At 48.9% G+C, this 14,144-nt stretch overlaps 1 protein-coding gene across 2 annotated transcripts in view; it reads right to left on the minus strand.

Annotated features, from left to right (window-relative positions):
- Positions 1-1,993: 1,993 nt before the first annotated feature.
- Positions 1,994-14,144, minus strand: part of LOC118079033 (UDP-N-acetylglucosamine--peptide N-acetylglucosaminyltransferase 110 kDa subunit-like) — a 72,974-nt gene continuing 60,823 nt past the window's right edge. For both annotated transcript variants that reach the window (XM_060270051.1, XM_060270050.1), the window contains exons 21-22: positions 12,626-12,749; positions 1,994-3,850 (exon numbers count right to left, since the gene is read on the minus strand). In XM_060270051.1, the coding sequence (XP_060126034.1) occupies positions 3,676-3,850; positions 12,626-12,749 (299 nt within the window). In that variant the 3' untranslated portion in view covers positions 1,994-3,675. The remainder of the gene's footprint in view (positions 3,851-12,625; positions 12,750-14,144) is intronic.

The raw sequence follows: 14,144 nt of genomic DNA on the forward strand, positions 1-14,144 counted from the left end.
TTAGGCAGCAGCTAATGTTGTGAAGGGCTGAACCAATAAACCTACCATTAAAATTATGGACTGGACATTTCTTTGGGCAAATTTAGCAGGGAATCAAATACTCCCCCCCCCTCACTGTTTAATGAAATAAGAATCCCCTGTCTCTATTCAGACCAGGTCTCTCCATGGTTTTAAGTTTGGGAATAAGTTGCAATTCGGCAACTTCTCTTTCCAGTCTCTTTCTGAAATTCTTCCGTAATATGACAGATACTTTGAGATCTTGTATAGCAGCGGTGTCCAACAGGTAGATCGTGATATACCAGTAGATCACTGGACGTCTGTGGTAATTATAGAATCATAGAGTTGGAAGAGACCACAAGGGCCATCCAGTCCAACCCCCTGCGAAGCAGGAAACACCATCAAAGCATTCTTCATAGAATCATAGAGTTGGAAGGGACCACAAGGGCCATCCAGTCCAACCCCCTGCCAAGCAGGAAACACCATCAAAGCATTCTTGACATATGCCTGTCAAGCCTCTGCTTAAAGACCTCCAAAGAAGGAGAATCCACCACACTCCTTGGCAGCAAATTCCACTGCCGAACAGCTCCCACTGTCAGGAAGTTCTTCCTAATGTTTAGGTGGAATCTTCTTTCTTGTTGTTTGAATACATTGCTCCATGTCCGCTTCTCTGGAGCAGCAGAAAAAAACCTTTCACCCTCCTCTATATGACATTCTTTTATATATTTGAACATGGCTATCATATCACCCCTTAACCTTCCCTCTCCGGCTTCTTCTTCAGATCAACAACAAGGCGGCGACAGGTGAGGAGGTGCCGCGCACCATCATCGTCACCACCCGCTCCCAGTACGGGCTGCCGGAGGACTCTGTCGTCTATTGCAACTTCAACCAGCGGCTAACATATTAATAATATACATATAAACAAGCAATCAATCATGATATGATGGTGTTTCCTGCTTGGCAGGGGGTTGGACATATGACCCCTTAACCTTCTCTTCTCCAGGCTAAACATACCCAGCTCCCTAAGCCGTTCCTCATAAGGCATCGTTTCCAGGCCTTTGACCATTTTGGTTACCCTCCTCTGGACACGTTCCAGCTTGTCAGTATCCTTCTTGAACTGTGGTGTCTAGAACTGGACACAGTACTCCAGGTGAGGTCTGACCAGAGCAGAATACAGTGGTCCTATTACTTCCCTGGATCTAGATGCTATACTCCTCTTGATGCAGCCCAGAATTGCATTGGCTTTTTTAGCTGCTGCATCACACTGTTGACTCATGCCAGGTTTGTGGTCTACCAAGACTCCTAGATCCTTTTCACATGTACTGCTCTCAAGCCAGGTGTCTCCCATCCTGTATTCGTGCCTTTCATTTTTTTTTTGCCCAAGTGGAGTACTTTACATTTCTCCCTATTAAAATTCATCTTATTTGCTTTGGCCCAGTTGTCTAAACTGTTAAGGTCATTTTGAAGTGTGATCCTGTCCTCTGGGGTATTAGCCACCCCTCCCAATTTGGTGTCGTCTGCAAACTTGCTCAGGATGCTGCCCTCAAGCCCATCTTCCAAGTCGTTTATAAAGATGGGCCCAAGACAGAACCCTGTGGCACCCCACTAGTCACTTCTCTCCAGGATGAGGAGGAGCCATTGATGAGCACCCTTTGGATTCGGTCAGCCAGCCAGTTACAAATCCCCTGAATGGTAGCATTGTCTAGCCCGTATTTTACCAGCTTCTTTACAAGAATATCATGGGGCACCTTGTCAAAGGCCTTGCTGAAATCAAGATAGGCTACATCCACAGCGTTCCCTTCATCTACCAGGCTTGCAATTCTGTCAAAAAATGAGATCAGATTAATCTGAATTATCTGAATTATTATGGGCCGGTCCTGGGGCGGGTTCCTTTGCCAAGCTGCCTCTTGTTTTGAAGAATTAATCCAAATAACCGCAGTAAGAAGCAAACTCAACAAAAAAATGTTGCCAAAAAGAGAGAGAGGAAACGCTCCGAGTCAGTGATTTTCATTTTTATTTGTCCGACACTTATCTGGAAATAGAAGCCGTTACAGTGAGCAAGCAGAAAGAAACACAACAGGAGGGAAGACCCCTTCTTCCCTCACCTTTTAAAAACTACACAGTGGTTAACCTTTCCAGAACATCTTCTGGTGGAAAGCAAAAACTCGATTCCCTCATCTCCGGGCCTAATCTCCCTTGTTTACTCCCAAGTAGATGTGTAGGCTTTCCCCGCTGGCGGCAAAATTCAGAATTTTCCGTCGTGGAAAGAAAAAGCACCGGGCTCGGGGGGCGACTGAATGCTTCTCGCCAGTATTATTATCTATATCCAGCCCATAACAAGCCCAAACGAAGAGAACTGGCGCTGCAGAGATTGAAGATTTAACCTCGGGGCTCGGGACTGATGCTTCTTGCTGATCTTACCTATATACAGATAATCGATATCATCCAGCCTATGTTAAGCCCAAACAAAGGTTTAAGCACAGCTCAGGGTGACGCACCTGAGGTTCAAATTGGGAATATGACGAAAGGCGCGTCCGGCCGGCCACAGGTTATCAATTATCGGCGCCGGGCAGGGAAGCAATTTGGAAAACAGCCCGTTGGGAAATAAAACAGTATACACACGTTCCCCTCCAAGCGATCATTTTGTGGGCTAAAAGCCGTCGAGCAACACTTCGGACGTGAAAAGAGGGGGGGGGAATCAACCGCAATCTTCCCCAAAAAGCTCACTGAAGCGGAGGTGGAAACCCATACTTACCTGGAAGAGCTGCATTTGACTAAGCCAAAGCGCCGGCGGCCCGGCGCGCAATTGTTCCGTCAAGTGAGAAATGCACGTCCGAATGCGCCAACCTGGGCAAAAACCAACGCTCTTTTATTCTGTTTTCAGCCTTGGTGCCTCTGTACATAATTTGACGTCCCCCCACTTTACGCCTTAAATTACTTTTTTTTTCAGCGCACTCAACCCGGCACATGAATCGAAGCTGAACAAGCCAAAACGTTACGTCTTAAATTGCGTTTGCTTTTTCCCGTGCGGTTAAGCCAGCGCGAGTTGAAGCTGGGGAAAAAACGCAAACTTCTACGTCTTAAAATGGCCTTTGCTTTTTCGGCAGAATCGAACCAGCGTGGATTGAAGCTGGAGGGGGGGGGAAGAAACCCAAAACTTGAGGTCTTAAATCGCATTTGCTTTTTCCGCACATGAATTAAAGCCGAAGAAACCAAAACCGACGGCGCCCCCAGCGAGAAGTCCCAACGTTAAGAAAGCGGACGTCGGTTTGAGTGGTTTATAAAACCCGTAAAAGCGGCGGCGGCGGCACTGTTTTCCCTCCCGCCAACCTTGGAAGAAGGATGGTGGACTTAGAGAGCCACTGACGAACCGAGAGGAATTCTTAAAAACGTTCTCTTTAAAAGCTCCAGATTCGTATAGGAAGAGGGGGGGGGAGAGAGACTTGTTCACGGGAAATCCGAATCGACTGTCCGTTCGTTCACGCCTCCTCACGGCGAGAAGATATGGAAAAAGAGGGATTTTTGGGGGGGTCAGGTCGGAAATCACTGGCCTCCTGGTCATGCAAGAGCTAGAGTCTCCGGTCGCCGCCCAAATTGTATCCTTGGGCTGCCGCTTCCCTCTGCTCCGGAAGGAGGGACCCCTATCCTGAAGGATTTCTATTTGGCGGCGCCGGTTCTTTAGGCCGATTCCCCGGTCTCGGCGGGCTTGAGGATGTGGTCTGGTTTGTGGCCGGTGGAGAAGTGCTCCCACATCAGGAGGTAGAGGCGCTCCAGTTCTAGGGTGTACTGCTTGGTGTTGAAGAGCGGGCTGGATATCCTCTGCTTCCATACCTTGCCGCGGATCTTCTTCAGGCTAAGGGAGAAAAGCCTTCGTTTAGTAAGAATTAATTATGAGTCATTAGTTTATTAATCAACGTTCCTAAAAGAAAAGAACTTTCAAGCTACAAGAAAGAAGATTCCACCTAAACATTAGGAAGAACTTCCTGACAGTAAGAGCTGTTCGACAGTGGGATTTGCTGCCAAGAAGTGTGGTGGAGTCTCCTTCTTTGGAGGTCTTTAAGCATTTATACCCCGCCCTCCCCAGCCGAGACCGGGCTCAGGGCGGCTAACAGCAAGTATATAATATGTTAAAAACACAAAATCAAACGATTGATTTAAAATACAATTCATAGAATCATAGAGTTGGAAGAGACCACAAGGGCCATCCAGTCCAACCCCCTGCCAAGCAGGAAACGCCACCAAAGCATTCTTGACATATGCCTGTCAAGCCTCTGCTTAAAGACCTCCAAAGAAGGAGACTCCACCACACTCCTTGGCAGCAAATCCCACTGTCGAACAGCTCGTACTGTCAGGAAGTTCTTCCTAATGTTTAGGTGGAATCTTCTTTCTTGTAGTTTGAATCCATTGCTCCGTGTCCGCTTCTCTGGAGCAGCAGAAAACCACCTTTCTCCCTCCTCTATACGACATCCTTTCATATATTTGAACATGGCTATCATATCACCCCTTAACCTTCTCTTCTCCAGGCTAAACATACCCAGCTCCCTAAGCCGTTCCTCATAAGGCATCGTTTCCAGGCCTTTGACCATTTTGGTTGCCCTCCTCTGGACTTTTCCGCTTTGCACGTGCTCTTTGAGAACCCGAGCGTCCGACGGGGCTTCCGATATCGGAAGCCGCACCCTTGGGGTTCCAAACGTTACAGAAGCTGGGCGGATTTTCAGAACGGATCCTGTTTGACTTCTGAGATACGACTGTATGAGGAAAGGCTTCACCATGAAACTGATTTTGCTCTTTGTCAAAAATGTATGATTTGTTGTTAGAATGGTATACGAAAGATGAATTGACAACAGATGTGATGATAAAATGGGCAAAATATTTTGGGTATAATGTTGAATACGATGCGTGGCTGAAATTGTGGAATCAAACTGTGAGGGACAAGAGATACAGGCAGGTCCCTCCCATTCTGCACACCAGCTCATCGCCCAGCGCCAGCAGTAGCGGAGAGGGGGATAGCTCAAGCGGTGACGCAGGAAGTGGGGTCCGAGGCTCAGGCAAGGTAGCGGAGCCCATGTCCAGCGGGAGACGGGAAGGGGGAAGCAAGGGGGGAAGGCCCATCCCACCTACCCGAGAATTGCGCCGGAAACGGCTGGGGCGGAGATTCAGTATCCCGAGACTATTTTTGCTGGAAGAAAACGCGCGAATATCCATTCGGAGGTTCTGATTCCTAACTGACATCATGTACATAGCACTGCTCTGCACTGTAAATACTCAGCACCAATAAAATCATGAAAAGGCAACGAGTGGGAGAGTCGTTACTCTAGAGTAGCCGCGAACCCCCCTGTGACAGCAACATCCGAATCTTTCTGGCTACTTTGGAGTTGCCGCGATGAGTGAGCAGGAGACGGCACACTGGCGGCAGGAGGTGGAGAAGCTGAAGCAGGAGATGCAGAGCTTGGCCGCGCAGGCACAGCAACAGTTGGCCGTTGCCAAGGAGGAATCGCGCAGAACGCAGGAGCTACAAAAAGCAGTGGAGCAGGTGAGAGCAAAAGACGAACTCGAGAAGCAGCTGAGGGCCATGGTGGTGGATCTGCAAAACAAACTGGATGCGGAGAAGGCAGCGAGAGGTGGGGGGGGGCCCCCAGCCACAAGTATTACCAGTGCGGAGGGGGCAAGCCCTAGTAACCAAGTTCAACGGAGACCCCAAGGAGTACTTAGGATTTGAGACTGAAATTAACTACGCGCTGGAACTGCATAACGCTGAGTTTCCTGATGACGCGCGCAGAGTCTCCTATATCAGGGGTGTCAAACTCAAATTCATCGGGGGGCCGCATCAGCAGTTTGGTCACCCTCAAAGGGCCGTCTGTATCTGTAGGACTATGCGTCCACTCTTTATTATCATAAGTAAAATAAAAAAAATTCCTTCAGTAGCACCTTAAAGACCAACTAAGTTTTTATTTTGGTATGAGCTTTCGTGTGCATGCACACTTCTTCAGATACAGTGAAATGGAAGTTTCCAGGCACTTATGTAGAGAAGGGGTGGGGAGGGGTGGGGATGGGGAGGGGGGATCACTCAGAAGGGTGGTGGAAATGGGTGATTGACTGACTGATAGCTGTTGATGACCGGAAACGACTGCAAATGGTTTTGCATGAAAAAGCAAGGGTTGAGAAGAGAACCTGCTGCAAGACAGACCCCAAAAAGAAAATAACAGAACACCACTAGTCATCACATACAGCTCCCAAGCTAAAACAGTACAACGCATCATCAGAGATCTACAGCCTCTCCTGGACAATGACAGCTCCCTTTCTCAAGCTCTGGGAGGAAGACCTTTCATTGCCTACAGACAGCCACCCAATCTTAAACAACTCCTCACCCACAATAATACAACCACCAGACTTAACATGGACACTGGTACCAGAGCCTGCAATAAACCCAGATGCCAACTTTGCTGCCACATACACCCAGACAACACCATTACTGGCCCCAACAACATCCAACATACCATCTCAGGACTATTTAATTGCTCATCCTCTAACATTGTGTATGCCATCAAATGCCAACAGTGCCCTTCAGCTCTCTATATTGGACAAACAGGCCAAACCCTACGCCAAAGGATAAATGGACATAAATCTGACATCAGGAACCAGAAGACAGAAAAACCAGTAGGAGAACACTTCAATCTCCCAGGACATTCTATACAAGATCTCAAAGTAGCTGTCTTACTACAAAAGAATTTCAGAAATAGACTGGAAAGAGAAGTTGCTGAATTGCAACTTATCACCAAGCTCAAAACCATGGAGGGACCTGGTTTGAACAGAGATATCGGATTCTTATCTCATTATACATGATAAGCGATCTTCAGCCATCTCAACCCTTGCTTTTTCATGCAAAACCATTTGCAGTCGTTTCCGGTCATCAACAGCTATCAGTCAGTCAATCACCCATTTCCACCACCCTTCTGAGTGATCCCCCCTCCCCATCCCCACCCCTCCCCACCCCTTCTCTACATAAGTGCCTGGAAACTTCCATTTCACTGTATCTGAAGAAGTGTGCATGCACACGAAAGCTCATACCAAAATAAAAACTTAGTTGGTCTTTAAGGTGCTACTGAAGGAATTTTTTTTATTTTACTTCGATCCAGACCAACACGGCTACCTACCTGTAACCTTTATTATCATAAATTATTGTCACTGCATTCAATTATTACTGTTTTTTGTAATAATGTAAGTAATAAATAGCTCTGAAAGCAGAAACATAGAATAATGGCAAGTAGATATTCAAATGTACAATTATTGTACAATTTATGTATTTATGTATTGAAAAGATCTATTAGAAATACAGATAATAGCAACAATAAAAATACCACAGCGCTAGCCCTTTCCTCAAAACACAGTCAGTTCCCATCTGCCAGCAGGGAGGGAGCCCACCTAGCTTCCCTAGGCAGGGAGTTCCAAAGTTCTCTGGGAGGACTAGAGACCTTTTTTAAAAAATGAAAGCTCAGCGTCTGGGATTGGGGAAGAGGTTGGGTTGGGGCAGCCATGGAAGGAGGCTCCTCTTCACGGGGGTCTGTCTGTGGCTGCTCAAGAGGGAGGCTTGGAGAGAGGGGATGTATTTGGACAGCAGGTTTCAGAGCTCCAGCAGGTGCCCCCAGCAAAAGGGTTGCCCTTTGGCTTGATGGGGAGGGCTTTGTCTTGCAGGGGATGAAAGACCCACAAGGTACACACACACACACACACACACACACACACACACACACACCTGCATTGGTCATCTAACCCAACCCCCTGCAATGCAGGAATCCTGGCAGCAACTCCAGGCAGGGCTGAAAGCTGGAGAGCTGTTGCTGCCAACCAGTGTTGGCTGCACTGAGGGAGATGGACTGTCCCAGGATCTGGCAGGCTCCTCTGTGCCTCATCTTTGGGAACAGACATGGCATGTCCTCTCTGGCCAGCTGACACCTAGAGCCTGCCTGTGGCGCTCTGGATCGCCTCCCTGGGCTCCCAGCCAGGTAGGGGCTGAAGGGCTCCTTGGGGGGTTGAAGCAGGAGCCTTGGGGTCCTGTTAGGGGCTGGGGTGGTGGGGCAAGTGTTTCCTTGCAAAGGTGGCCATTCAAAGGTGCAGGGGAGAGGAGGGGCTGAGAGGGAAATAGAGAAAGAGAGAGGGAGGGAGGGAGGGAGGGAGGGAGGGGGTGAGAGGGAAATAGCGAGAGGGAGGGAGGGAACTGTTAGCCAGCGGGGAAAGCGAACGGCAGGCATGCCCGATCAACTGCACAGGCACTTCACAGAAATTACTCGGAAGTCGCCCTCCTCCTGCACGTGCTTGCTTGTCCTGAGGACATGGGGCTTCCTGAGCGTTGTCCCTGCACAAGTTGGCAGGGGGTGAGAGGCTGTGCCTTCTCTGTCCTGAGCCCCAAAGCCAACCGCGAGGACCTCGCCCGCCCTTTGCCGCTTCCTTCTTGAGGCAAACAGTTCCAGTTCCTCTCTCTGCCCTTCCCTTAGTGCCGCCGCCGCCCCGCACTCCGAGCGGCTTCCTCATGGCACTCACCTCCCGCTGCCTCAGAGCAAGGCTCAGAGCCGGGCGCGCTTGCTAACGGCAGATTAGCAGCGCCACTAGCCAATGGGGCCTCGGATTCAACTTTGTGTCCCGCCCTTTCCTCCGGAAGCGACGCCCAGGCCGCCCATGTGACCGCGCGGGCGAGCGGCCGCCCAGCGGCGGGCGGTGGGCGGCGGGCCACAGCACGAGGTCTGGCGGGCCGGATTAGGCCCCCGGGCCTTGTCTCTGACACCCGTGTCCTATATCAAGAGAATGGGTCAGGCCGCTCATCGCGTCAAAAAATCCTTGCATGCAGAATGTAAAATTATTTTTAGAAGCCCTAAAAGTAATGTATGCAAGCGACAGTGAGATGGAAGCAACGAAGGAGGAGCTTCACAATTTGACGCAGGGCAAAATGACGGACAGAGAATACTGGGCGAAGTTTACAATGCTGGTTCACAAACTGGGGTGGGACTTGCACAGTGACCCAGTGCAATCTGCCTTTTACCTGGGGTTGCATGCGGACGTGAAGGATGAACTTTCGAGGGGGCCAAAGCCAAAAAATATGGATCAATTGAGTAAAGCAGCATTAGCGGTGGGCGTGAGACAAGAATCCAAGTGGAACGACAAACAACCACTGGTGCTGTTAGCTAGGGATCATGGGAGTTGAAGGCCAAAACATCTGGAGGGCCGCAGTTTGGGGATGCCTGGGCTAAGATGTACAGGATGAGTAGCAAAACATGCTGGAAATGTAAAGAGAAGGACGGTGAATTTAATGATATGTGGTGGACATGCGAAAAAATTAAAAGATTTTGGGAAATGATCTATAATGAACTGAAAGAGATTTTTAAATACACCTTTCCCCCCAAAAACGGAGGCTTTTTTATTAGGGCTTATAGGACAGGAGATTGTAAAAGGAGACCAAGTACTATTTATGTATGCGACAACCGCGGCTAGGACTTTGCTAGCCCAAAAATGGAAAACTCAGGAGGAGTTACCGACGATTGAAGAGCGGCAGACGAAAATGATGGAGGCTGACTAGCAGGATCCGAAACCAGGGAGAGGCAAGGTTCCAAAAAGACTGGAGTAAATTTGTGGACTATATGGAGAGGAACTGTAGAAGTTTAAAGACACTTGCAGGATTGAAATAAATCCTATGACTTTAAGTAGAGGGAGTAAAGGAACTGCGAGACAGGAGTGGGTAAGAAAACTGAATGAGGGGAGGGAGGGAAGTCAAAGCTCGGCAGAGCACAGGGAACTTGAGATAGTTGAATAGATGTTAAAAGGAGAAATTTTTGTGTTTATTGTGTGTTGTTGGGTTTGTTGTTGAATGTTTTGTTATTGTTTAATGTGTTTATTTAACCATGGATAATGGCAAGCTGGATGTGGTCAAAAATGAGATGGCAAGAATAAATATTGACATCCTGGGCATCAGTAAACTAAAATGGAAGGGAATGGGCGAACCTTTGAATGAGGGTGAAAGAGGAGAGCGCAAAATATGGTCTGAAGCTGAACATCAAAAAAACCAAGATCATGGCCACTGGTCCCATCACCTCCTGGCAAATAGAAGGGGAGGAAATGGAGGCAGTGAGAGATTTTACTTTCTTGGGCTCCTTGATCACTGCAGATGGTGACAGCAGTCACGAAATTAAAAGACGCCTGCTTCTTGGGAGAAAAGCAATGACAAACCTAGACAGCATCTTAAAAAGCAGAGACATCACCTTGCCTACAAAGGTCCGTATAGTTAAAGCTATGGTTTTCCCAGTACAGTCGTACCTCGGGTTGCGAACACCTCAGGTTACGAACAACCCGGGTTACGAACTTCGCAAACCCGGAAGTATTTTCGCCCCGCGCGCGTGCACAGAAGCGCCGCGCGCCTTTGCGCATGCGCAAATAGCAAAAATAGCGAAAATAGCGCTTTGCGCATGCGCAAAACGGCGGTTCGGGCCCTTTTCGGGTTACGAACTTTTCGGATTATGAACTGCGACCCGGAACGGATCGCGTTCGTAACCCGAGGTACCACTGTAGTGATGTATGGAAGTGAGAGCTGGACCATAAAGAAGGCTGATCGCCAAAGAATTGATGCTTTTGAATTATGGTGCTGGAGGAGACTCTTGAGAGTCCCATGGACTGCAAGAAGATCAAACCTCTCCATTCTGAAGGAAATCAGCCCTGAGTGCTCACTGGAAGGACAGATCGTGAAGCTGAGGCTCCAATACTTTGGCCACCTCATGAGAAGAGAAGACTCCTTGGAAAAGACCCTGATGTTGGGAAAGATGGAGGGCACAAGGAGAAGGGGACGACAGAGGACGAGATGGTTGGACACTGTTCTCAAAGCTAAGAACATGAGTTTGACCAAACTGCGGGAGGCAGTGCAAGACAGGAGTGCCTGGCGTGCTCTGGTCCATGGGGTCACGAAGAGTCGGACACGACTAAACAACAACAAAATGTGTTTATTTGAAAATTTAATAAATTGCCTTTTTAAAAAAAGGGGGGGGAAAGAAACTAATTTTACTCTAAGGCGGCTCTCTCCAGTGACGATTTGCACCTTGCAAATTCTCCTATATACAGTGGTCCCTTGGTTCTCAAGCTTAACCTGTTTGGGAAGTCTGTTCCAAAACCAAAGCATTCCGAAACCAAGGAGGCCAGCAAGTCTGGACCTTTCTGTAAAACAGGTACCATAGTTCTCAAACTTAGCCCGTTTGCAAAGTCTCTTCCAAAACCAAGGCCCGCTTTCCCATGGAAAGGAATGCAAAAGGAATTGATCCCTTCCAGACTTTTAAAAACAACTCCTCAAACAGTCATTTGACTTGAATTTTACTCTCCGACAAGACCATGGATCCGTAAAATGAAAGCAATAGCTAATGTACCGCAGTCACGCAATCGATCAATCCAGTGTAAAGGAAGTGTGGCACGCAAAACGGATGTATGGCACTGAAATTGGAAGCGTGGCACTGAAAACAGAAGTGTGGCACTCAAAATGGAAGTGTGGCACTCAAAACGAAAGTGTGGCACTGAAATTGGAAGCGTCGCACTGAAATTGGAAGCGTGGCACTCGGAACGGAAGTGTGGCACTCAAAAAAGAAGTGTGGCACTCAAAAAGGAAGTGTGGCACTCAAAAAAGAAGTGTGGCACTTAAAAAGGAAGGGTGGCTCTCAAAACGCAAGTGTGGCACTCAAAACGGAAGTGTGGCATTTAAAACAGAAATGTGGCACTCGATAAGGAAATGTGGCACTCAGAACGGAAGTCTGGCACTCAAAACGAAAGTGTGGCACTGAAATTGGAAACGTGGCACTCAGGAAGTGTGGCACTCAAAAACGAAGTCTGGCACTCAAAACGAAAGTGTGGCACTGAAATTGGAAACGTGGCACTCAGGAAGTGTGGCACTCAAAAAGGAAGTGTGGCACTCAGAACCGAAGTGTGGCACTCAGAACCACATGTGGCACTCAAAAAGGAAGTGTGGCACTCAGAACCAAAGTGTGGCACTCAAAAAAGAAGTGTGGCACTCAAAAAGGAAGTGTGGCTCTCAAAACGCAAGTGTGGCACTCAAAACGGAAGGGTGGCACCAAAAAGGAAGTGTGGCTCTCAAAACGGAAGTCTGGCACTCAAAACGGAAGTGTGGCACTGAAATTGTAAGCGTGGCACTGAAATTGGAAGCGTGGCACTCAGAATGGAAGTGTGGCACTCAGGAAGTGTGGCACCTAAAAAGGAAGTGTGGCACTCAAAACCAAGTGTGGCACTCAAAAAGGAAGTGTGGCACTCAAAAAGGAAGGGTGGCACTCAAACGGGAAGTGTGGCTCTCAAAACGCAAATGTGGCACTCGGAACGGAAGTGCGGCATTTAAAACAGAAGTGTGGCACCCGAAAAGGAAGTGTGGCCCTCAGAACAGAGCACATTCGGCGTCCAGAAAAAAAAGTCCACAAACCGGAACACTTCCTTCTGGGCTTGCAGTGTTTGGCTTCTGAGTCGCTTGAGTGCCAAAGCATTTGAGCGCCACGGCGCCACTGTACTGCAGGAAGGTTTTCCTCCAAAGAAATAGGGTTTCGTGAGCTGCGCAGCCAGCGCTGCGGCCTCTTCCACCCCTAGTTGCACGTCTACTTACTATTCCGGATCGGTCCCCAGTTTCACAGCGATGTCTTCGTATTCCTGCCGGCTCTTCGCAATGAGCTCGGGGCACCCGAGGCAACTGAGCTGGGAGGCGGCAACACGCGAGGCGAGGGTCTCCCCTGCAAAACGGAGGGCAGCCGGTCATGAAAAGCTCCCTCGCAAACATGGTCTGTCCTCGTCTTGTGGAGCGTGGGTCGGCAAACTAAGGCCCAGGGGCTGGATCTGGCCCAATCGCCTCCTCAATCCGGCCTGCGGGTGGTCCAGGAATCGGAGTGTTTTGACATGGACAGGATGTGTCCTTTTTATTGAAAATGCATCTCTGGGTGATTTATGGGGCATACGAATTTGTTCGTATTTCTCCCCAAAAATACAATCCGGCCCCCCGCAAAGTCTGCTGAGGTGGTTGGCCGACCCCCTGCCCTATCCTGAACCCCTATCCCTATCCCTAATTCCTATCTCTAGCCCAGGCATCCCCAGACTTCCCATCTTCCCCGACCACTGGTCCTGTTAGCTAGGGATCATGGGAGTTGTAGGCCAAAACATCTGGAGGGCCGCAGTTTGGGGATGCCTGCCCTATCCCTAATCCCTATTTCTAACTCCTATCCCTAACCACTATCCCTAACCTTTTATGTCAAGCCCCTAACCCTAATTCCTATTTCTAACCCCTAACCCCAAACTCCTATTTCTAGCGCAGGGGTCAGCAAACTTTTCCAGTAGGGGGCCGGGCCACTGTCCCTCAGACCTTGTGGGGGGCCAGACTATATTTTTGGGGGGGAAATATGAACAAATTCCTATGCCCCACAAATAACCCAGAGATGCATTTTCAATACAGTAATACCTCGGGTTACGAACGCGATCCGTTCCGGATCGCAGTTCGTAACCCGAATAGTTCGTAAACCGAACGCGATGGGCGCCGCCATTTTGCGCATGCGCAAAGCGTGATTTCCGCGCTTTGCGCATATCGCGCGATCGCGCGGCTTCTGCGCACGCGCGCGGGGCGAAAACACTTCCGGGTTTGCGCAGTTCGTAACCCGAACTGTTCGCAAACCGAGGTGGTCGTAACCCGAGGTACGACTGTAAAAGGACACATTCTACTCATGTCAAAACATGCTGATTCCCGGACTGTCCGTGGGCCGGATTCAGAAGGCGATTGGCCGCATCCGGCCCCCGGGCCTTAGTTTGGGGACCCCTGCCCTAACCCCTACCCCTAACTCCTATCTCTAGCCCCTATCCCCATCCCTAACCCCTAGCCCTAGCCCCTGCCGACAAAGTTTGCAGGCCCCTGTTGTTAATAATAATAATAGTAACAATAAATTTTTATTTATACCCCGCCCTTCCCAGTCAAAACCGGGCTCAGGGCGGCTAACACCAATAAAATTGCAATAAAACATAAAAAACAATTAATTAAAAGGCAGATTAAAAGGCAACGTTAAAATTTAAAATGCAATTGTTGGGGAACATCTTGGTGGATTAAGGGAAAGGCCCGAGCAGAAGGGCCCATTGCCCAAACTGGA

This window comes from Zootoca vivipara, chromosome W, assembly GCF_963506605.1.
Source record: "Zootoca vivipara chromosome W, rZooViv1.1, whole genome shotgun sequence".
Taxonomy (NCBI): Eukaryota; Metazoa; Chordata; class Lepidosauria; order Squamata; family Lacertidae; genus Zootoca; species Zootoca vivipara.